The sequence below is a fragment of the Lissotriton vulgaris genome, chromosome 4_1 (assembly GCF_964263255.1).
Source record: "Lissotriton vulgaris chromosome 4_1, aLisVul1.2, whole genome shotgun sequence".
In the NCBI taxonomy this organism is placed as follows: Eukaryota; Metazoa; Chordata; class Amphibia; order Caudata; family Salamandridae; genus Lissotriton; species Lissotriton vulgaris.
In genome coordinates, this window is record NC_141691.1 from 2137987025 (window position 1) to 2138007374 (window position 20350).

General features: G+C 49.1%; 1 protein-coding gene across 1 annotated transcript in view; it reads left to right on the forward strand.

The window, feature by feature from the left end:
• The first annotated feature begins 5996 nt into the window (after window positions 1-5996).
• LOC147725240 (lymphocyte antigen 6E-like) overlaps window positions 5997-20350 on the forward strand; it is an 80161-nt gene continuing 65807 nt past the window's right edge. The window contains exon 1 of the mRNA XM_086966554.1: window positions 5997-6612. Coding sequence (XP_086822680.1) covers window positions 6561-6612 — 52 coding nt within the window. The 5' untranslated portion in view covers window positions 5997-6560. The remainder of the gene's footprint in view (window positions 6613-20350) is intronic.

Genomic DNA, 20350 nt, shown 5'->3' on the forward strand with positions numbered 1-20350 from the left:
GAAGCAACCTCACGTGGGATTCTTTTCCAGAAGCTAGAAGCCACCTCACTGGGACTCTAGTCCAGAAGCTTGAAGCCACCTCATGTGGAAATCTAATCCAGGCGATTGAAGTGACATCACGTTGGACTCTAGATCAGAAGCTTGAAGCCACCTCACCTGGGACTTTAGTTCAGAAGCTTGAAGCCACCTGATGTGAGAGTCTAGTTCAGAAGCTTGAAGCCAAATAGGCTGTTACCAACCCCTTCTGTGGAACCACTCTGTACGCATCTGAGGGTCTGATTGATTTGCATATGGCCATGTCTGAACTGGGGTGGCGGAGTGAGCTAAAGAATGATGATGGACTAAACTCAGATCAGTAGACTCGGAGTGAGTGCTTGCAATGTTCAACACTCCTTCCATCATCCCCTTTGTTTTCGCTTTGTTCGCCCTAAGTTGGCAGGGTATGCCCAGACGTGGGTCCCTTTCTCACTTTGCCACTGGATTCAAGCTAGCTTGGCTGATGACAGCTGATTAGCAAGAAACCGGTCCCAGGATGCCAGTTTCTGGTCCAGGGAAGACATGGCTTGGTAGTTTGAGCTAGGCTGTTCTCATGAGGCACAGGGTCAGACTGATTTGCCTATGGCCATGTCTGAACTGGGGTGGCGGAGTGAACTAAAGAATCATTATATGGATTAAACCCAGATCAGTTGACTAGGATGAGTGTTTGCAGTGTTCAACATTCCATCCATCATCCCCTTTGGTTTTGCTTTGTTAACCCTAAGTTAGCAGGGTATGCCCAGACGTAGGTCCCTTGCTCACTTTGCCACTGGATTCAAGCTAGCCTGGCTGATGACGGCTGCATAGCCAGAAACCGGTCCCAGGATGCTTGTTTCCAGTCGAGGGAAGGCATGGCTTGGCAGTTCGGGCTGGACTGTTCCCATGAGTCAGAGGGTCAGACTGATTTGCATATGGCCTTGTCTGAACTGGAGTGGCGGAGTGAGCTAAAGAATGATGATGGATTAAACCCAGATCAGATGACTGGGGTGAGTGCTTGCAATGTTCAACACTCAGTCCATCATCCCCTTTGGTTTTGCTTTGTTTGCCCTAAGTTGGCAGGGTATGCCCAGACTTGGGTCCCTTGCTAACTTTACCACTGAATTCAATCTAGACTGGCTGATGAGTGTTAACCTCTTGGCTGCTAAGGCATTATTAGGGATCTTCTTTAATTTCCATTGAAATCAATGGAAAGTCCATGACGAGTTACCCTTGTCATTAGCAGCCAAGAGGTTAATAAATCTTATGGATGTCACTGTGAGAAGTTAGCCTGGCATATGATGTCCACTACTTCTAGTGGGCACCTTGCACCAGTCTAAATCGACCCTTATTGATGATGGTTGTAAAGTCAACCTTATAGAAAGCTATCCTAGTGGTAGCATGGAGCAGCAGTCTTCCGGCTAAGACTTCAGTAGGCGAGTTAAGCAAGTTGTTTTACCATATATAATCCCTTGAATACCAAATGAAAGGACACCACACAAGGTCTATATCAAATATATATGTATTTAATCTAAACGCAACCCCTTTGCACTCTTTAAGAGCTCATAGGTAAAAATACAATACAAGTCACACAGTTAATACAAAATAAGTTGCACAGTACACGTTATGCCCTAGGGTCCTCACTAATCATATACTAAGAAAGTGGTATAAGTACCACATGAGAGTTAGAAAGCAGGCCTAGGGCCTGTAGAATCGCTGGGACTACACTAAGCAACCAAAGATTAAGAAGTAGGAGACCCAGGGGAGCCGCGTGCAGTGTCTACAAACAGGCGTGGGTTCTCATTGACTATCTATGGAGTTGGTAAAAGTTACAAAGTTACAAGTTAAGGACACTTCCGAATGTACTAGGACGGAATCCTTTCAGACTTAGAAACTAGGAGGGCCAATACCCTCGAGACTACCAGAGTACTCGTGTTACCTCACCCACGGAAGCCGGGTGCATAGGTGTCTTTTGATGTCGGTTTCGTCGTCGGTTTCTGTGGAGAGCTGCAAAGAAGTGCTGCAGGAGACCAGAGGAAAAGTGTCCGGGTGGATCCAAGGGTGGATCGATGATGTGAAGAACCTGAAAGCAGAGGGGACAGAGTCTGGGTCACTAGCCAGTGACCAGGTAGGAGCAAGTCAATGTTGGGTGCTTTAAGGTGAAGAAGGCGAGATTGTCTCTCCAGCCACGAGGTCCAGGGGGCATCGAAGATGACCAGGAGCTGGATTTGAGATGTCCCACAATGGATCTAGATGACTGCGGTATCAGTATCTGGATTGGACCCAACAAGCCTTGGCAACCGCAACCCATGCAGGATGTCAAGATTGCTCTGTTGTAGACCAGCAATGTTCTGTGGCACTTCTCCTTTGTGGGGAAGCTGCGGCGAGCCTGGAGCAACCAGGATCGCAAGTCTGATTTAAGATGGCGACTTCAGGGGGCTCACTAGCCAATGGGCAAGGAGCCGGGAAGATGCATCAATTACAAATGTAAAGGCAGGGCCCACGGGACACTCGCGGAGTGTAGGGGCCTGGGCTTCAGGTCAAATGATGCTCGGGGCTAGGGCTTCTTGTACTCCAATGCATAACTTACTGAGGCTTCAGTAAAAGAGTACAGATAGCAAAATGCAGGATGTCCAAGATGTCCGGTCCCACATCTCTCGTGTCCGCCACGGGTCTCAGTGTTGCTGTGGATGTGCGTCATGGTCAGAGAAGTCTGGAAGTCCAGTTCTTTAGGTTGCAGAGTCTTTAGGTGCTAGTGGGAGCCTTGAATGTGCAGACTGGCAAAGTTTCTGTTGGTGCCTGTTTGAACCGTGTGGTCACTCCTTGACCACAAGGGAGATGTCTTCTGTCTTCTAGACAGAATAGAATGTCGAAGGTCCAAGAGTTCTGTATCAAAGCTTCGTTCCAGGATAATCTAAAGTCCTGGGGACACAGCTCCTATACTTATACTAAGGATGGGTGCTGGATTACCTGCCTAGGTCCCTCCTATGGGTGGACCTGAGAAGGGGTGGTTACACCCCTTTCCTTCTATCCAGTTTTGTGCCAGAGCTGGGGCTAGAGTGCCCCAGCAACTGGTTTGAACCGGGCTATGCATGGAGAACTTTGTGTGCCCCAGGCAGTGTTTAGATGCATTCACTGAATGCAGCCCTCCCTGCCCCATTACACAAAAACCCTGTCTGGGGAGGTTCTGGCACCTCCCTGGACAGGAAACCTATTGTCCAGGCCGCCCTTGCTGGAGTTTCCCCCAGCACCAGGTGGTCAGACTCGTGTCTGTGGCAGCAGCATCCATTTTGTGATGCTGAGGCTGTGTTTAACTTTAACCGGGTAAAGCAGTAACATACATGTCTTTTCCCTCTAGAAGGGTGGAATGCTACCCCCGCCGCCAGAATTGGCAGGGGTAGTATTCCAAAGTGTTTGACAACCTATACAACATGTTTTGATAAAACCAAACCAAAGTTAGCATTAACCGTGAGGATCATAATGCACTTAAGAGTATATGGTATGGCTATATCATAGAACAGCTATAAGGAGATGGTTCCGAAAGCTGCAGAGGGGCTCAGCTCATGCTAGGGCACCCTCTCACATAAAACCAAGATCTTCACCTCCAGGATTGTCGAGGCCTACCATAGGAGTGGCTTATAGGTGTATATGTGTCTATATGTAAAGGTAGATATAGGTATACTATATCTAAGTAAGCAGTGATTACACCACCTTACCCAGGTTGTGTGAACAGACCTGTGGTGTCAGTTTGGAAGGCAAACCAAGGGTGGCACAATACATGCTGCAGCCCCTGGTAGGCCTAGGGTACACCTATGCCCTGGGTACCTATGGTACACTATGAAGGGGCTCACAAGAGTGACCCAGTAACCAATTTGGTATGCACCTAAAGTGCATGGTATCAATTTAGAGAGAGAACAGCTGATCTGTGGGTCTGATTAGCAGGCCAAGAGATACACTAAAGTCGAAAAACCAGAGAATCACAGCAAAAAGTGGGGGTGACCATAGGAAGCAGACCATACTCTCCTACAGTCACTAGCATTCCCAACAGCCTCAGCAGCAGGTTGCTGTCTGAGGGGTTCAAGAGAAGGACATCTCAACTGCTCCTTGCTCAGTTCTGCCCTCGAAGGGCCCCCTTTCCCCAGTAACTCAACCTGATCAGGCTCAAGCTCCTCTGGGACAGTTCCTTCCTCAGGACTACAATCATCTGTCTCAAGAGACTGATCATCACTCTGAGTCAGGGGGAAGGTACTGCCTTAACCCTACTGCTCCTTTTCTTGGAAGGCACCTGGTCCATTATTCCAGGATCCAGGGCCTGTTCAGTTTTAGACATTTTGGCCTATGACCTAGTCACAGCAAACACATGTGCAGGGATTCCTAACATTTCTGCATGGATCCTTAACTCCATTTCAGACCAGGCTGAAGTCTCTAAATCATTGCCAAGCAAGCATTCTAAAGGGGGGACTGCACTTACCAAAACTTTCTTGAGGCCAGTTACCCCTCCCCAGGTGAAATTAACAACTGCCAAGGAATGGTCAGTCCTGACCTTGCTAGTATTGGTCACTTGCTCAGAAGCCACAGGATCTTCTGTCACCGTTGTTACACTTGCTCCTGTGTCCCTGAATGCCAAAGCCTCTTTTCTATTTATCAAAGGCTGCTGTCTGTATTTGCCCAGATTACTGGGATTGACAAAGGAGGATATATCCATGCCTCCATCACAGATCAGTACAGAGTCCATCCCAGAACCCAGCATTAACCCTACCACACCCTTATTCTGAGTACCACCACTTTGAGCTGAACTAGGGAGAACAGTTGCCTTAGGGGCAATGGTGGCTGGAGTTGAGTCTTTGGAATTGGTACAAGCAATTGTCCAATGGGTTTTCTGTTTACAGATTTTACACCATGGTTTCTTTTGGCCTTTACCTTTGCTTGATTGGGACTCCCCACCAGAGGCAGATTTTTGGGGACCTTGAGAAGACTTCTGGTCTTCACGCTTTTCCCCACCCTTGTCAGAGTTCTTTGAATCTTGCTTCTTTGGGTCACCACCTTGGTTCTGAACCTTCTGCTTCACCCTGGTTCTGACCAATTTGTCTGTCTTCATTCCCAATTCTTGGGGCGAGGTCAGATCAGAGTCAACCAGGTGCTGATACAACAGCTTATTTTGACAATTATTAAGCATCTGCTCCCTCATAATTAATTCGTACAATCCTTTGAAATCACACACCTTTCTGCCAAGTAACCAGCCCTCCAGAACCTTAGTCGCAAAATCTATATAGTCAACCCAGTCTTGAGTCTGTGTCTTCTTGGTGTCTTTGAATCTTGACGCCACCTCACGTGGGACTCTAGTCCAGAAGCTTGAAGCCACCTCACGTGGCACTCTAGTCCAAAAGCTTGAATCCATGACACATTTGACTCTGGTCCAGAAGCTTGAAACCATGGCACGTTGGACTCTTGTCCAGAAGCTTGAAGCCACCTCATGTGGTACTCTAGTCCACAAGATTGAAACCATCTCACATTGGACGCTAGTCCATAAGCTTGAAGTGACCTGACTTGGGATTCTTATCCAGAAGCTTGAAGCCACTGGGTAGTAATCCAGAAACTCCCAGATTGGAGTTTGAAGACAAAGGTCATCCGAGTGATGGGGGCATGTAATGAGCTCTCTGATTCCCCACAGGGAGGTTCAGACGGCGGATATGGCCTTACAAATATACTTCTACTTCTACTTAAAGTGATTGTTTTAAAAAAAATTGAATAAAGGAATACATTTAAAATGTATTTCTGCTGATTTTCTTAGAGAAACTATAGAGAAAGTGTAGTGTTTGCAGTGGATGTGCGACAGTAGGTGATTCACACCCTCCAAGGAATAATTTCCTTCCCAGGAATAAATTATTTAAGTGACTCAACCTGCCCTCGCCTTGCCCTAGATCAAAGGCACCTGGCCGGGGGCCAAGCAGCGCCATATAAAGCCCTGATGCAGAGGAACCCAGGAGGCAGAATCCATGAAGAGCATCGCAGGGCGCTGCATCCGACCTCACGCCCAGATCCCACTCTGACGTCACGCAGAGACCAACATCACACCCAGACCCAACTCTGACGTCACGCAGAGACCAACGTCACGCCGAGACCCAACTCTGATGTCACGCAGAGACTGACTTCACGCACAGATCCCACTCGGAAGTCACGCTGGCATCGGACTCTGGCGTCACGCAGTACTCGTACTCTGACATCACACCATCTCACCAGAATCACCCATCCATCTCACGCTGACGTCACACAGACCTCAGACACCAAGGCTATTAAACGTTCATCACACAAGGACATCACAGGACCTATACAGACACACACCTCACACGGACAGACTGCAATCACCACACACAGACATCACACACTCAATGCCAGGGGCGCAGACTGACATCAAACAAGAAGATCTCTAAGACACAGCACAGACATCACAGAAAGCACACAGGCTTCAGAAGGTCATCCTGCCCAGGTGTGACCCGGACGTCACCACCTCCACCCTTCCCTTCCTGTGACTGCCTCAGACTGAAGACATGAAGGTGGCTTGTGGGGCTCTCCTGGCCGCTGGACTCCTCGTGGGGCTTGGTAAGACCTGCACTGCCTGATACAGGTTGGATCATCTACTCTGTGGGGCTGTCACTGATGTGTCTACCTGTACCGATCTCTGTGGGGCTCTGTGGGGCTGTCACAAATGTGTCTATCTCTATCGATCTCTGTGGGGCTCCGCGGGCTGTCACTGATGGGTCTACCTATACCGATCTCTGTGGGGCTCCGTGGGGCTATCATTGATGGGTCTACCTATACCGATCTCTGTGGGGCTCCGTGGGGCTGTCACTGATGTGTCTACCTGTACCGATCTCTGTGGGGCTCCATGGGGCTGTCACTGATGGGTCTACCTATACCGATCTCTGTGGGGCTGTCACTGATGGGTCTACCTATACCGATCTCTGTGGGGCTGTCACTGATGGGTCTACCTCTACCAATCACTGTGGGGCTCTGTGGGGCTGTCACAAATGTGTCTATCTCTATCGATCTCTGTGGGGCTCCACGGGGCTGTCACTGATGGGTCTACCTATACCAATCTCTGTGGGGCTCCGTGGAGCTGTCACTGATGGGTTTACCTATACCAATCTCTGTGGGGCTCCCTGGAGCTGTCACTGATGGGTCTACCTATACCGATCTCTGTGGGGCTCCGTGGAGCTGTCACTGATGGGTTTACCTATACCAATCTCTGTGGGGCTCTGTGGGGCTGTCACAAATGTGTCTATCTCTATCGATCTCTGTGGGGCTCCGCGGGGCTGTCACAAATGTGTCTATCTCTATCGATCTCTGTGGGGCTCTGTGGGGCTGTCACAAATGTGTCTATCTCTATCGATGTCTGTGGGGCTCCGCGGGGCTGTCACTGATGGGTCTACCTATACCAATCTCTGTGGGGCTCCATGGGGCTGTCCCTGATGGGTCTTCCTATACCGATCTCTGTGGGGCTCCGTGGAGCTGTCACTGATGGGTTTACCTATACCAATCTCTGTGGGGCTCCGTGGGGCTGTCACTGATGGGTCTATCTCTACCGATCTCTGTGGGGCTCCGTGGGGCTGTCACTGATGGGTTTACCTATACCAATCTCTGTGGGGCTCCGTGGGGCTGTCACTGATGGGTCTATCTCTACCGATCTCTGTGGGGCTCCGTGGGGCTGTCACTGATGGGTCTACCTATACGGATCTCTGTGGGGCTCCGTGGGGCTGTCACTGATGGGTCTACCTATACGGATCTCTGTGGGGCTCCGTGGGGCTGTCACTGATGGGTCTACCTATACCGATCTCTGTGGGGCTCCGTGGGGCTGTCACTGATGGGTCTACCTATACGGATCTCTGTGGGGCTCCATGGGGCTGTCACTGACGGGTCTTCCTATACCGATCTCTGTGGGGCTCCGTGGGGCTGTCACTGATGGGTCTACCTATACGGATCTCTGTGGGGATCCACGGGGCTGTCACTGACGGGTCTTCCTATACCATCTCTGTGGGGCTCCGTGGGGCTGTCACTGATGGGTCTACCTATACTGATCTCTGTGGGGCTCTCCTAGCTGCTGCCCTCCTCGCTGGCCTTGGTAAGACCTGCACTGCCTTATATAGGATGGATGTGTGTGCTCTCTGGGACTCTGTGGGGCTGTCACTGATGGGTCTACCTGTAGAGATCTCTGTGGGGCTGATCACAGATGTGCCTACCTGTAGGGATCACTGTGGGGCTGTCACAAATGTGTCTACCTGTAGGGATGCCTGTGGGGCTGCACTGATGTGTCTACATTTATATATCTTTGTGGGGCTGTCACAGATGGGTCTACCCATAGGGATGCCTGTGGGGCTGTCACTGATGTGTCTACCTGTAGGTATCTCTGTGAGGCTGTCACTGATAGGTCAGTGAGACTGGTCGCCACTGGACCTACTTTTAGGATTCAAATGTGGGTCTAGCTCTGAAAGGCTGTAATGGACTGCTCATTGGTTGGTCGGCCTGTGAGGAGCTCTGTGGAGCTGGACTCTGATGGGTTTACCTGTAGGGATCTCTGTGGGGCTCTCACGGATGGGTCTACCTTTGATGGGTTGTAAAAAGACCCCACAATGGATCATCTTATAAGGATTTTTGCACGGTGTTCACTGATTGGGCTACCTGAAAGGGTCTCTAACGCTGATCACCTATCAATATATTGATGTGGTGGTGGGGATGGGCGGTCTTCTACAAATATGGGTATAAGAGGCTCTACAGGTCTTAGCACCCATATACCTGCTTGCGTGGGCATGTGCAGGACAGATTATCAAGCGTCCACCTGTCAGGATGTCTGCAGAGGTGATTACCTATAGATCTACCTGCGCTGGCCTGTGAATGGCTACTCACCACTGGCTCTATCTGTAAGGATCTCTGCTGGGCTGATCACTTATGCATACACTGAACATCCGCTAGATACGTGCGGTCAGCTGTAGGTTCATGTGTGAGGTGTTCCAATGGCCGGTTAGCTGTGGATGTATCTTTTTGAAGCTGTTCAGGGCTTCTCACCTTCAGCTGTATCAGCTGTGGAGTTGCATATGTGGGACTTCACTGTGCTGATCACCGATGGATCTGCATGTGTGGGACTGTACTGGGCTGATCACAGATGGATCTGCATGTGTGGGACTGCACTAGCTGATCACAGATGGATCTGCATGTGTGGGACTTTACTATGCTGATCACAGATGGATCTGCATGTGTGGGACTGTACTGGGCTGATCATAGATGGATCTGCATGTGTTGGGCTGTACTGAGCTGATCACAGATGGATCTGCATGTGTTAGGCTGTACTGAGATGATCACAGATGGATCTGCATGTGTTGGGCTGTACTGTGCTGATCACCGTTGGATCTACATGGGTTGGGCTGTACTGTGCTGATCACAGATGGATCTGCATGTGTGGAACTTTACTATGCTGATCACAGATGGATCTGCATGTGTGGAACTTTACTATGCTGACCATAGATGAATCTGCATGTGTGGAGCTTTACTTTGCTGATCACAGATGGATCTGCATGTGTGGGACTGTACTGGGCTGATCATAGATGGATCTGCATGTGTTGGGCTGTACTGAGCTGATCACAGATGGATCTGCATGTGTGGGGCTGTACTGAGATGATCACAGATGGATCTGCATGTGTTGGGCTGTACTGTGCTGATCATAGATGGATCTGCATGTGTTGGGCTGTACTGATCGGATCACAGATGGATCTGCATGTGTGGGGCTGTACTGAGCTGATCACAGATGGATCTGTATGAGTGGGGCTGTACTGGGCTGATCACAGATAGATCTGCATGTGTGGGGCTGTGCTAGCTGATCACAGTTTGATCTGCATGTGTTGGGCTGCACTGTGCTGATCACAGTTGGATCTGCATGTGTGGGACTGTACTGAGCTGATCACAGATGGATCTGCCTATGTGGGACTGTACTGGGCTGATCATTGATGGATTTGCATGTGTTGGGCTGTACTGGGCTGATCACGGATGGATCTGCATGTGTGGGACTGTACCGGGCTGATCATTGATGGATTTGCATGTGTGGGGCTGTACTGGGCTGATCATTGATGGATCTGCATGTGTGGGGCTGTACTGTGCTGATCACAGTTGGATCTGCATGTGTGGGACTCTACTGAGCTGATCACAGATGGATCTGCATGTGTGGGGCTGCATTAGCTGATCACAGATGGATCTGCAGGTGTGGGACTGTACTGGGCTGATCACAGATGGATCTGCATGTGTGGGACTGTACTAGCTGATCACAGATGGATCTGCATGTGTGGGGCTGTACTGAGATGATCACAGATGGATCTGCATGTGTGGGGCTGTGCTAGCTGATCTCAGTTGGATCTGCATGTGTTGGGCTGTACTGTGCTGATCACAGTTGGATCTGCATATGTGGGATTGTACTGAGATGATAACAGATGGATCTGCATGTGTGGGACAGTACTGAGCTGATCATAGATGGATCTGCATGTGTGGGACTGTACTAGCTGATCATAGATGGATCTGCATGTGTGGGGCTGTACTGAGCTGATCACAGATGGATCTGCATGTGTGGGACTGTACTAGCTGATCATAGATGGATCTGCATGTGTGGGACAGTACTGTGCTGATCATTGATGGATCTGCATGTGTGGGACTGTACTGAGCTGATCACAGATGGATCTGCATGTGTGGGACAGTACTGAGCTGATCACAGATGGATCTGCATGTGTGGGACTGTACTAGCTGATCACAGATGGATCTGCATGTGTGGGACTGTACAGGGCTGATCATTGATGAATCTGCATGTGTGGGACTGTACTGGGCAGATCACAGATGGATCTGCATGTGTGGGGCTGTACTAGCTGATCACAGTTTGATCTGCATGTGTGGGGCTCTACTGGGCTGATCATTGATGGATCTGCATGTGTGGGACAGTACTGGGCTGATCACAGATGGATCTGCATGTGTGGGGCTCTACTGGGCTGATCATTGATGGATCTGCATGTGTGGGACTGTACTGGGCTGATCACAGATGGATCTGCATCAGTGCGGCGGTGACTAGGATGGCTGGCATCAGCAAGAGTACATCCCTCGTTGTGTATGGTGGGGGAGGTGTAAATGCCTTACTTATAGGCTCCAGGATAGTCTTGTAGACAGGGCCACCTCGAAGATGCCCACAGTTCTTGTAGTGCCTCCTGATTAGCCTTCTGTATTGCTCGACCACTCAGATAATACAGAATCTCCCATACGGTGGCTCAAACACGGCTGAGCAAAACATAAAACACAACAACACCTCTGTCTGTCCTACTACTTTTGGTATTCACAGAAGGCATTTAGTAGTAGTAACATTAGGATTTTGCTTTAAGTTTGACTTAAGACAGACCTAAGACAGTCTTAACACAAACTTAAGACAAACTTAAGACAGACTTAAGAAAGACTTAAGACAAACTTAAGACAAAATCCTAACTTTACTGCTACTAAATTCGTTCTGTGAATACCAAAAGAAGTAAGTTTAGGATTTTGTCTTAAGTTAGTAGTGAAGTGGGCCCTAAGTCTGTCTTGCACATTGAACGTGGGGACAATGGGCCTGATTCACAGAACTAACTTAAGACAAAATCCTAAACTTACTACTCATGGTATTCACAGAAGTTAGGATGTTGTCTTAAGTTTGTTTTAAGTCTGTCTTAAGTCGGTCTTAAGTTTGTCTTAAGACAAATTTAAGACAAAATCCTAACTTCTGTGAATACCATTAGTAGTAAGTTTAGGATTTTGTCTTAAGTTAGTTCTGTGAATCGGGCCCAATGTAAATCGGTGTGATAAATGTTTTTTGGACACTGCGTTTATAACAATTTCAGTGTATGACCTTTTATCATCTCTATCAGGGATAATAATTTCAGCAATGGGCCTTTTAACTGTTAATTCCAATCTTAAGGAAAAATTGTATTTTGTTCTCACCATTTATTTTTGCATACCTCTCTGTAGATTATACCTCATTGGCCACTCATACAAGTAGGTTAATTTTGTGTTGTCCTGAAGAAGGTGGCTTGGATTAAATGAATTTTCACAACCAAAACATGCTTCAACTGTTTTTAGGAGACAACCCAGCTCAAAACACTACAATGGTTAAATTGAACATCTCTTTCTGCTGCATATGTACATGTATTTATATAGCGCAAATCACTGACCGAGGTCGGTATCTAAGCGCTTGCTTAGGGAACCCGTCCTGGTATTCCCCTGTGAGATAACCCCGGCAGGGTATCCACAAGGTGAAAGCCAGGCATCCCGCCGCGAGGGGCCATTGTGGAGCTTAAGCAAGCGATTGCCCAGAGTCGCAGAGTGTGAACCCGTGAGTCGAGAAGGCACCGGAGCGAGAATTATCGAGTCCGTGGAATTTTTGAGCCCAAGACCCGCCGAGGCGGGGGATTGAACCCTGGTCCAGGGCTGATCTCAGCTTCCGGGTCTGCCGCCTCTAACCCCTGAGCCACACTTCTCCACATATGCTTGTGTGTGTGGAGTGGATTGGTCATGGTATTAATGGATGGTATGATATGTGGTGCTATCTGGTGTATGCACGAGTGAGGGGTTTGTAGGATGGGGTATAAATAATTTTATATGCACATGAGTTTGTTCCAATGTGTCCAACTAAAGATTGTTTATGGATATATCTATGTCAAATAACTTTTTGGTGAACATATGATTAATGTATTTATTAATGGAAATAAGTAGTTGTAAGAGTAAAAAACGTATATCTTTTTTCTTATGTATGGACTTTTTGTCAAGTTGTTGTTGGGTCAGACCATCAACCAATTTTCAAGTACAGGAGAAGAAGTACAGGTCAAGTGGGTTATTGTGTTTTGCAAAACCAAAGGGGATGATGGACGGGTGTTGAACATTGCAAGCACTCACCCCCAGTCAACTGATCTGGGTTAAATCCATCATCATTCTTTAGCCCACTCCACCACCCCAGTTCAGACATGGTCATATGCAAATCAGTCTGACCCTGTGCCTCATGGGAACAGTCCAGCCCGTACTGCAAATCCATGTCTTCCATGGACCGGAAACAAGCATCCGGGGACCGGTTTCTGGCTAATCAGCTGTCATCAGCCAGGCTAGCTAGAATCCAGTGGCAAAGTGAGCAAGAGACCCACGTCTGGGCATACCCTTCCAACTTAGGGCAAACAAAGGAAAACCAAAGGGGATGATGAAGTGAGTTTTGAACATTGGAAGCACTCACCCCGAGTCAACTGATCTGGGTTTAATCCATCATCATCCCTTAGCTCACTCTGCCACCCCAGTTCAGACATGGCCATATGCAAATCAGTCTCACCTTGTGCCTCATGGGAACAGTCCAGCCTGAACCTTCAAGCCATGTCTTCCCTGGACTGGAAACAAGCATCTGGGGACCGGTTTCTGGCTAATCAGCCATCATCAGCCAGGCTAGCTTGCATCCAGTGGCAAAGTGAGCAGGAGACCCACGTCTGGGCATACCCTACCAACTTAGGGCTAACGAAGCAAAACCAAAGTGGTTGATGGACGGGTGTTGAACATTGCAAGCACTCACCCCCAGTCAACTGATCTGAGTTGAATACGTCATCCTTCTTTAGCTCACACCACCACCCCAGTTCAGACATGACCATATGCAAATCAGTCTGACCCTGTGCCTCATGGGAACAGTCCAGCCCGAACTGCCAAGCCATGGCTACCCTGGACTGGAAACAGGCACCCTGGGACCGGTTTCTGGCTAATCAGCCGCCATCAGCAAGGCTAGCTTGAATCCATTGGCAAAGTGAGCAAGGGTTATTGTGTTTTGTTCATTGTTTTGGTTCCCCCCATCCCAGACCTAATATTATGCTGGTAGGGAGTACCTTTTTAATTATTGTGAATTTTTCAAAACTGTCCTACCTTGTATGTGTGGTGAACAGTGCAGCACACATGCAAAGCCGGAGACAAAAACAGACATAAAAACAATTCTCCTTTTAACACCTGGTTTAAAATGGTGTTACTTTTTTTTGTACAAAACCCAGTGTTTAGGGAAGTTTAGTGCTGGAACGTAAACAACAATAAAAAAACTGTTTGTGCTGGTTTGCGTCACTCTTGTGATTCAGACATAGAGAATGTTAGTAGATTTGGCCCTAAGAGGACCAAGGTTACTGTACACAGAGTGCAAACATTCCTCTGCAGAGGTAACAATGCTGTACTGTAGACTACAAGGTGCTTAAGATGTGGGCAGAGTACATGAATGTGAATAAGGAGCCCATTCAATAAGCAGCCTATTGACCGGTCCTGCTCTCCGCCCACGCACGCTCTCACCGGGTCTAGCGACCGTGAGGGAGTCAGCTGCTGCACAGCAGGGCTGATTGGCGGGGAGGAGCCAGGTGTCACCTGGGCACATAAACCTGGATGCTGGAGCGGACGCGCTGCCAAAGAAGACGCACTAGCCCAGATAGTGCATCCAGTTTTTACAAGCTTTGCTTTTTGAACCCTTTTAACTTTGGGAAAGCATTTTTTAACGTTTGAGTGTATTCTATGTGCAATTGCCGTGCTACTCACTGCCGCCTCTTCTTGACCGGTCCTGCTTTTCTCTCACGCACGCTCTCACGAGGTCTAGCGACCGCGAGGGAGTCAGCTGCTGCACAGCAGGGTTGATTGGCGGGGAGGAGCCAGGGGTCACGCGGGCACATACGAATGCACACTGGAGCCGATGTGCAGCTCATGCGCCCAGCGGGCGCGCCGCTGGCGCGGTAAAGGTGCACCTAAGGCAAGCCCGTCTGCGCCCGTCCGTGCCAGACCTGGCCCAGGGGCCAGTACCCCTGGCCAACTGCGGACGTTCACTAGCGCTAAACTTAGATCCTGGAACCACAAACTCTGCCCCTTAATTACCGAGACAACAATGGCACTCAAGAGAGAAGGTCTCCTTATCCATCTGCAGGGAGAGACCTCTGATTCCAACTTAGCGCACTCTCGGGGCCACTTTCCTCCCAATAGCACTGACACACTGAAACTTTCAGTCCTGAACACTCGCTCACTACAAAAACACGCTACTGAAATCCTCAAGCTCTTACAAGATGAGGCCCCTAACATACTAGCACTGTCAGAAACGTGGCTGTATGAAGACTCCGGCCCCACTTTACTGGCCGCACTACCCAATGACTATGATGCCTTCTGGCAGAATCGGCCAGAGGGGAAAAGAGGAGGAGGGATGGCGTTCCTATTCAAAAAGCACCTGAGCCTGGAAAGAGTGTCAGGTGAATCTCTAGCAGGGGCTGACACTCTGACTATCAAGGTCTGCCACCACTCATCGAGTATACCAATCACCATTGTGTACCGCCCACCTAAATGCTCCCCATACTTTACTGATCTCCAGACCGAATATGTACTTAATCTATGCTCACGCTTCCAACAACTCCTGGTGGTGGTAGATTTTAACCTCCACTGGGATTAACAACCCAAAGAGGCCCAAGCCCGACAACTGAAGGAGACATTCACCAATCTGGGGCTCTCCTAGCTTGTAACCACCCCCACACACGAGCGAGGACACATCCTAGACCTAGTCTGGACTTCGTCCCCTCTCATGAAACTTACGGACATCAGTCCTTGTGCATGGTCTGACCACTTCTGTATTAATCTGCTACTCCCCCTTACCAAACGTAGTGCTCCACCCCCCTCAGATTGGAAACACGTTCATAAGTGGTCAAAACTAGATGGCCCTTCACTAATAAGCACCCTCCGAGAATGTCCACTTAAAAAGCCTAAGACAGCAGACATTGATGAGTGGCCCGAAGCCACATCCAGCTGGCTCCGCGCTGCCATCAACAAAATTGCCCCAGTAAGGAACATAAAAATTAAGAGTAAAGGTAAAGGCACCCCATAGTTCACAGAAGAACTCAGGACCTTAAAACGTGCGCTCCACCACCATGAACGACGATGACGGAAAAATTATGATCCCCATGCTCTAGTAGAGTACAGAGCCAAAATCACCATCTACAAAAAGCACTCCTCAGTAGGAAGGCTGATTACTATGAGAGTAGAATTTTAATAGCCACAAACACCCAAAATGAAATGTTTAAAGTCCTGAAAGAACTTAGTCAAAAACAAACACCGTCTGCACCATCCAACCAAGAACTATGCAATCTTTTCTTATCCTACTTTTCCAAAATAATTCAGGACAGTCTGTCTGAAATTGACAACTCCCCTTTTAAGCAACCCCTCAATGCTAAGGAGGTCTCTCTGGAAAAGAAAGCAGAAAACCTTTCATCCTTCCAAATTCTCGACATAGAAACCCTCCAGCGTTTGGCCAAGAAGATCAAATCAGGCTCCCATGCTGACCCCTGCCCTCCGAGAATCTTTAACCTTGCTTTCCCAGAAATTGAGGAGGAAGTTCTCGCCCTACTGACTCTCTCGCTGGTGTTTGGGGAGGTCCCTACCCACTTTAAAGAAGCCAGAATTGTCCCCCTTCTAAAACAAGCTGGTGTGGATCTATCCAAAATGAAAAACTATAGACCCATTTCCCTACTCCACTTTCTTGCGAAAATTCTAGAACAACATGTCCTGCAAAATCTCTCCAGGTGTTTGGATGATCACCACCTCCTAGGAGACAGGCAGGCGGGTTTCCATGCTCACCATAGCACAGAATTGGTGATGTTGTCTGTGCTTGATGATATCAGGCTAACTGTGGACAACAAGAAACCCTGCGTGCTGGTCCTCCTTGACCTGTTAGCAGCGTTTGACACGGTCAACCACGCTATGCTCCTGGAAAGACTACGATCCATATGAATTGGGGGATATGTCCTACAATGGATCACCCCGTTCCTGATGGACCACACCCAGAGAATTCAGATGAATGACTGGCTCTCAGAGAAGGGACCGATCCCCTGTGGAGTTCCAAAGGGGTCGGTATTATCACCTCTGCTGTTCAATATATATCTCAGACCTCTAATTAAGGACCTTGCCGCCATGAGTGCCAAGTTTTCCACTACGCTGACAACACTCAGATCATCTTGCAAATTGAAAACTCTCCTCAAGCACACTCCCAGGCTAAAGAGGTACACCGTTTCACTGTTAACTGGATGACCGCCAACTCACTAAAGGTTAACGCAGACAAAACGGAGGTCCTAGCCATGACGGATGTTCTTAACCCCTGGAATTACCTCTTCTGGCCTCAGGAGCTGGGCGACACTCCAACCCCGGCACCTGGAATAAAAAGTCTGGGAATCAAAGTTGACGCTAAACTCACTATGGCCAATCAAGTCTCTAGTGTTTTTGGCACCTGTGTCGGCCTACTTAGACTTCTGAGGGGACTCTCCCCCATCCTATCATTCTCCACCATGAGAGCAGTGGTATCCGCCATGATCCTAGCTCGCCTTGATTATGCAAATTCACTATATATTGGACTGCCAGACTCCTTAGTGGGAGGACATGCAGATAGTAATGAACGATGCCGCCAGACTCATCTTCAAACTACCGAGGAACACGCGAGCATCACCCCTCCTTCAACGCCTCCACTGGCTACCTCCTAATCAAAGAGCAAAATGTAAGGGCCTCTGCATCGTTCACAAAGCTATTCACGGTCAGGCCCCCGTGTATATTAAACAACGTGTTCAGAAATATGTACCAGGCCGCTTGCTAAGGTCTTCCACAGATAGACTTTTAAAATGCCCACGCTTCAACGACGTCACCAAAGGAGAACAAGCCTTCTCGAGCCTCATACCCACTCTCTGGAACAAGCTGCCATGCCATCTCCGTGCGGAAAGCTGCCTTCTTCCTTTCAGAAAACAACTACAAGCCATCCTGTTCACAGAAGCTTGGACATAATCGTCCTGCTAATCTGCCTGGTGCCATCGCCTATCTTCTTACAGCGCTTAGAGACCATTGGTATTAAGTGCTCAACAAATCGAAATCAACATAACATAACATTCAGTTAAACGGCTTCAACAACAGGCTTTTTCATTTGTGGTGAATGTAGCAATGAAACAAAGGGTGTGGTGAATATTTTAATCCATCATATCAGCATTTTAGGGAGTAGGTGCAATGACTCACCTGTGACTTCCTCACAAAGAAGTCCAGCTCTTCCCCTACTCTTGGAGTCTGTGTGTGTCTGATGACGGGTGGGCAGCTCTTCCCTCCTCTTGGAGTCTGTGTGCATCTAATGGTGGGTGGGCAACTCTTCCTCTAGTCTGTGTGTGTCTGATGAAGGGTGGGCAGATCTATCTCTACTCTTGGAGTCTGTGTGTGTCTGATGACGGGTGGGCAGCTCTTACTGTACTCTTGGAGTCTGTGTGTGTCTGATGGAGTGTGGGCAGCTCTTCTCCTACTCTTGGAGTCTGTGTGTGTCTGATGGAGGGCGGGCAGCTCTTCCCTACTCTTAGAGTCTGTGTGTGTCTGATGACGGGTGGGTAGCTCTTACTGTACTCTTGGAGTCTGTGTGTGTCTGATGATGGGTGGGCAGCTCTTACTCTACTCTTGGAGTCTGTGTGTGTCTGATGGAGGGTGGGCAGCTCTTCCCCTACTCTTGGAGTTTGTGTGTGTTTGATGGAGGGTGGGCAGATCAATCTCTACTCTTGGAGTCTGTGTGTGTTTGATGGAGGGAGGGCAGCTCTTCTCCTACTCTTGGAGTCTGTGTGTGTCTGATGGAGGGCGGGCAGCTCTTCCCTACTCTTAGGGTCTGTGTGTGTCTGATGGAGGGAGGGTAGCTCTTCCCCTACTCTTGGAGTCGGTGTGTGCTTGATGGAGAGTGGGCAGCTCTTCCCCTATTCTTGGAGTCTGTGTGTGTCTGATGGAGGGTGGGCAGGTCTTCCCCTCCTCTTGGAGTCTGTGTGCATCTAATGGTGGGTGGGCAACTCTTCCTCTAGTCCGTGTGTGTCTGATGAAGGGTGGGCAGATCTATCTCTACTCTTGGAGTCTGTGTGTGTCTGATGGAGGGAGGGCAGCTCTTCCTCTACTCTTGGAGTATGTGTGTGTCTGATGGAGGGTGGGCAACTCTTCCTCTACTCTTAAAGTCTGTGTGTGTCTGATGAAGGGTGGGCAGATCTTCTCCTACTCGTGGAGTCTGTGTGTGTTTGATAGAGGGAGGGCAGCTCTTCTCCTACTCTTGGAGTCTGTGTGCATCTAATTGTGGGTGGGCAACTCTTCCTCTACTCTTTGAATCTGTGTGTGTCTGATGGAGGGTGGTAAGCTCTTCCCCTATTCTTGGAGTATATGTGTGTCTGATGGAGGGTGGGCAGCTCTTCCTCTATTCTTTGAGTCTGTGTGTGTCTGATGGAGGGTGGGGAGCTCTTCCCCTACTCTTGGAGTCTGTGTGTGTTTGATGGAGAGTGGGCAGCTCTTCCCCTACTCTTGGAGTCTGTGTGTGTCTGATGGAGGGAGGGCAGCTCTTACCCGACTCTTGGAGTCTGTGTGTGTTTGATGGAGAGTGGGTAGCTCTTCCCCTACTCTTGGAGTCTGTGTGTGTCTGATGGAGGGTGGGCAGCTCCTCCCCTACCCTTTGAGTCTGTGTGTGTCTGATGGAGGGTGGGCAACTCTTCCTCTACTCTTAAAGTCTGTGTGTGTCTGATTAAGGGTGGGCAGATCTATCTCTACTCTTGGAGTCTGTGTGTGTCTGATGGAGGGTGGGCAGCTCTTACCCTACTCTTGGAGTCTGTGTGTGTTTGATGGAGAGTGGGCAGCTCTTCCCCTACTCTTGGAGTCTGTGTGTGTCTGATGGAGGGTGGGCAGCTCTTCCCCTACTCTTGGAGTATGTGTGTGTCTGATGGAGGGTGGGCAACTCTTCCTCTACTCTTAAAGTCTGTGTGTGTCTGATGGAGGGTGGGCAGCTCTTCCCCTACTCTTGGAGTTTGTGTGTGTCTGATGACGGGTGGGCAGCTCTTACTGTACTCTTGGAGTCTGTGTGTGTTTGACGGAGGGAGGGCAGCTCTTCTCCTACTCTTGGAGTCTGTGTGTGTCTGATGGAGGGCGGGCAGCTCTTCCCTACTCTTAGAGTCTGTGTGTGTCTGATGGAGGGAGGGCAGCTCTTCCTCTACTCTTGGAGTATGTGTGTGTCTGATGGAGGGTGGGCAACTCTTCCTCTACTCTTAAAGTCTGTGTGTGTCTGACGAAGGGTGGGCAGATCTTCTCCTACTCGTGGAGTCTGTGTGTGTTTGATGGAGGGAGGGCAGCTCTTCTCCTACTCTTGGAGTCTGTGTGCATCTAATTGTGGGTGGGCAACTCTTCCTCTACTCTTTGAATCTGTGTGTGTCTGATGGAGGGTGGGAAGCTCTTCCCCTATTCTTGGAGTCTATGTGTGTCTGATGGGGGGTGGGCAGCTCTT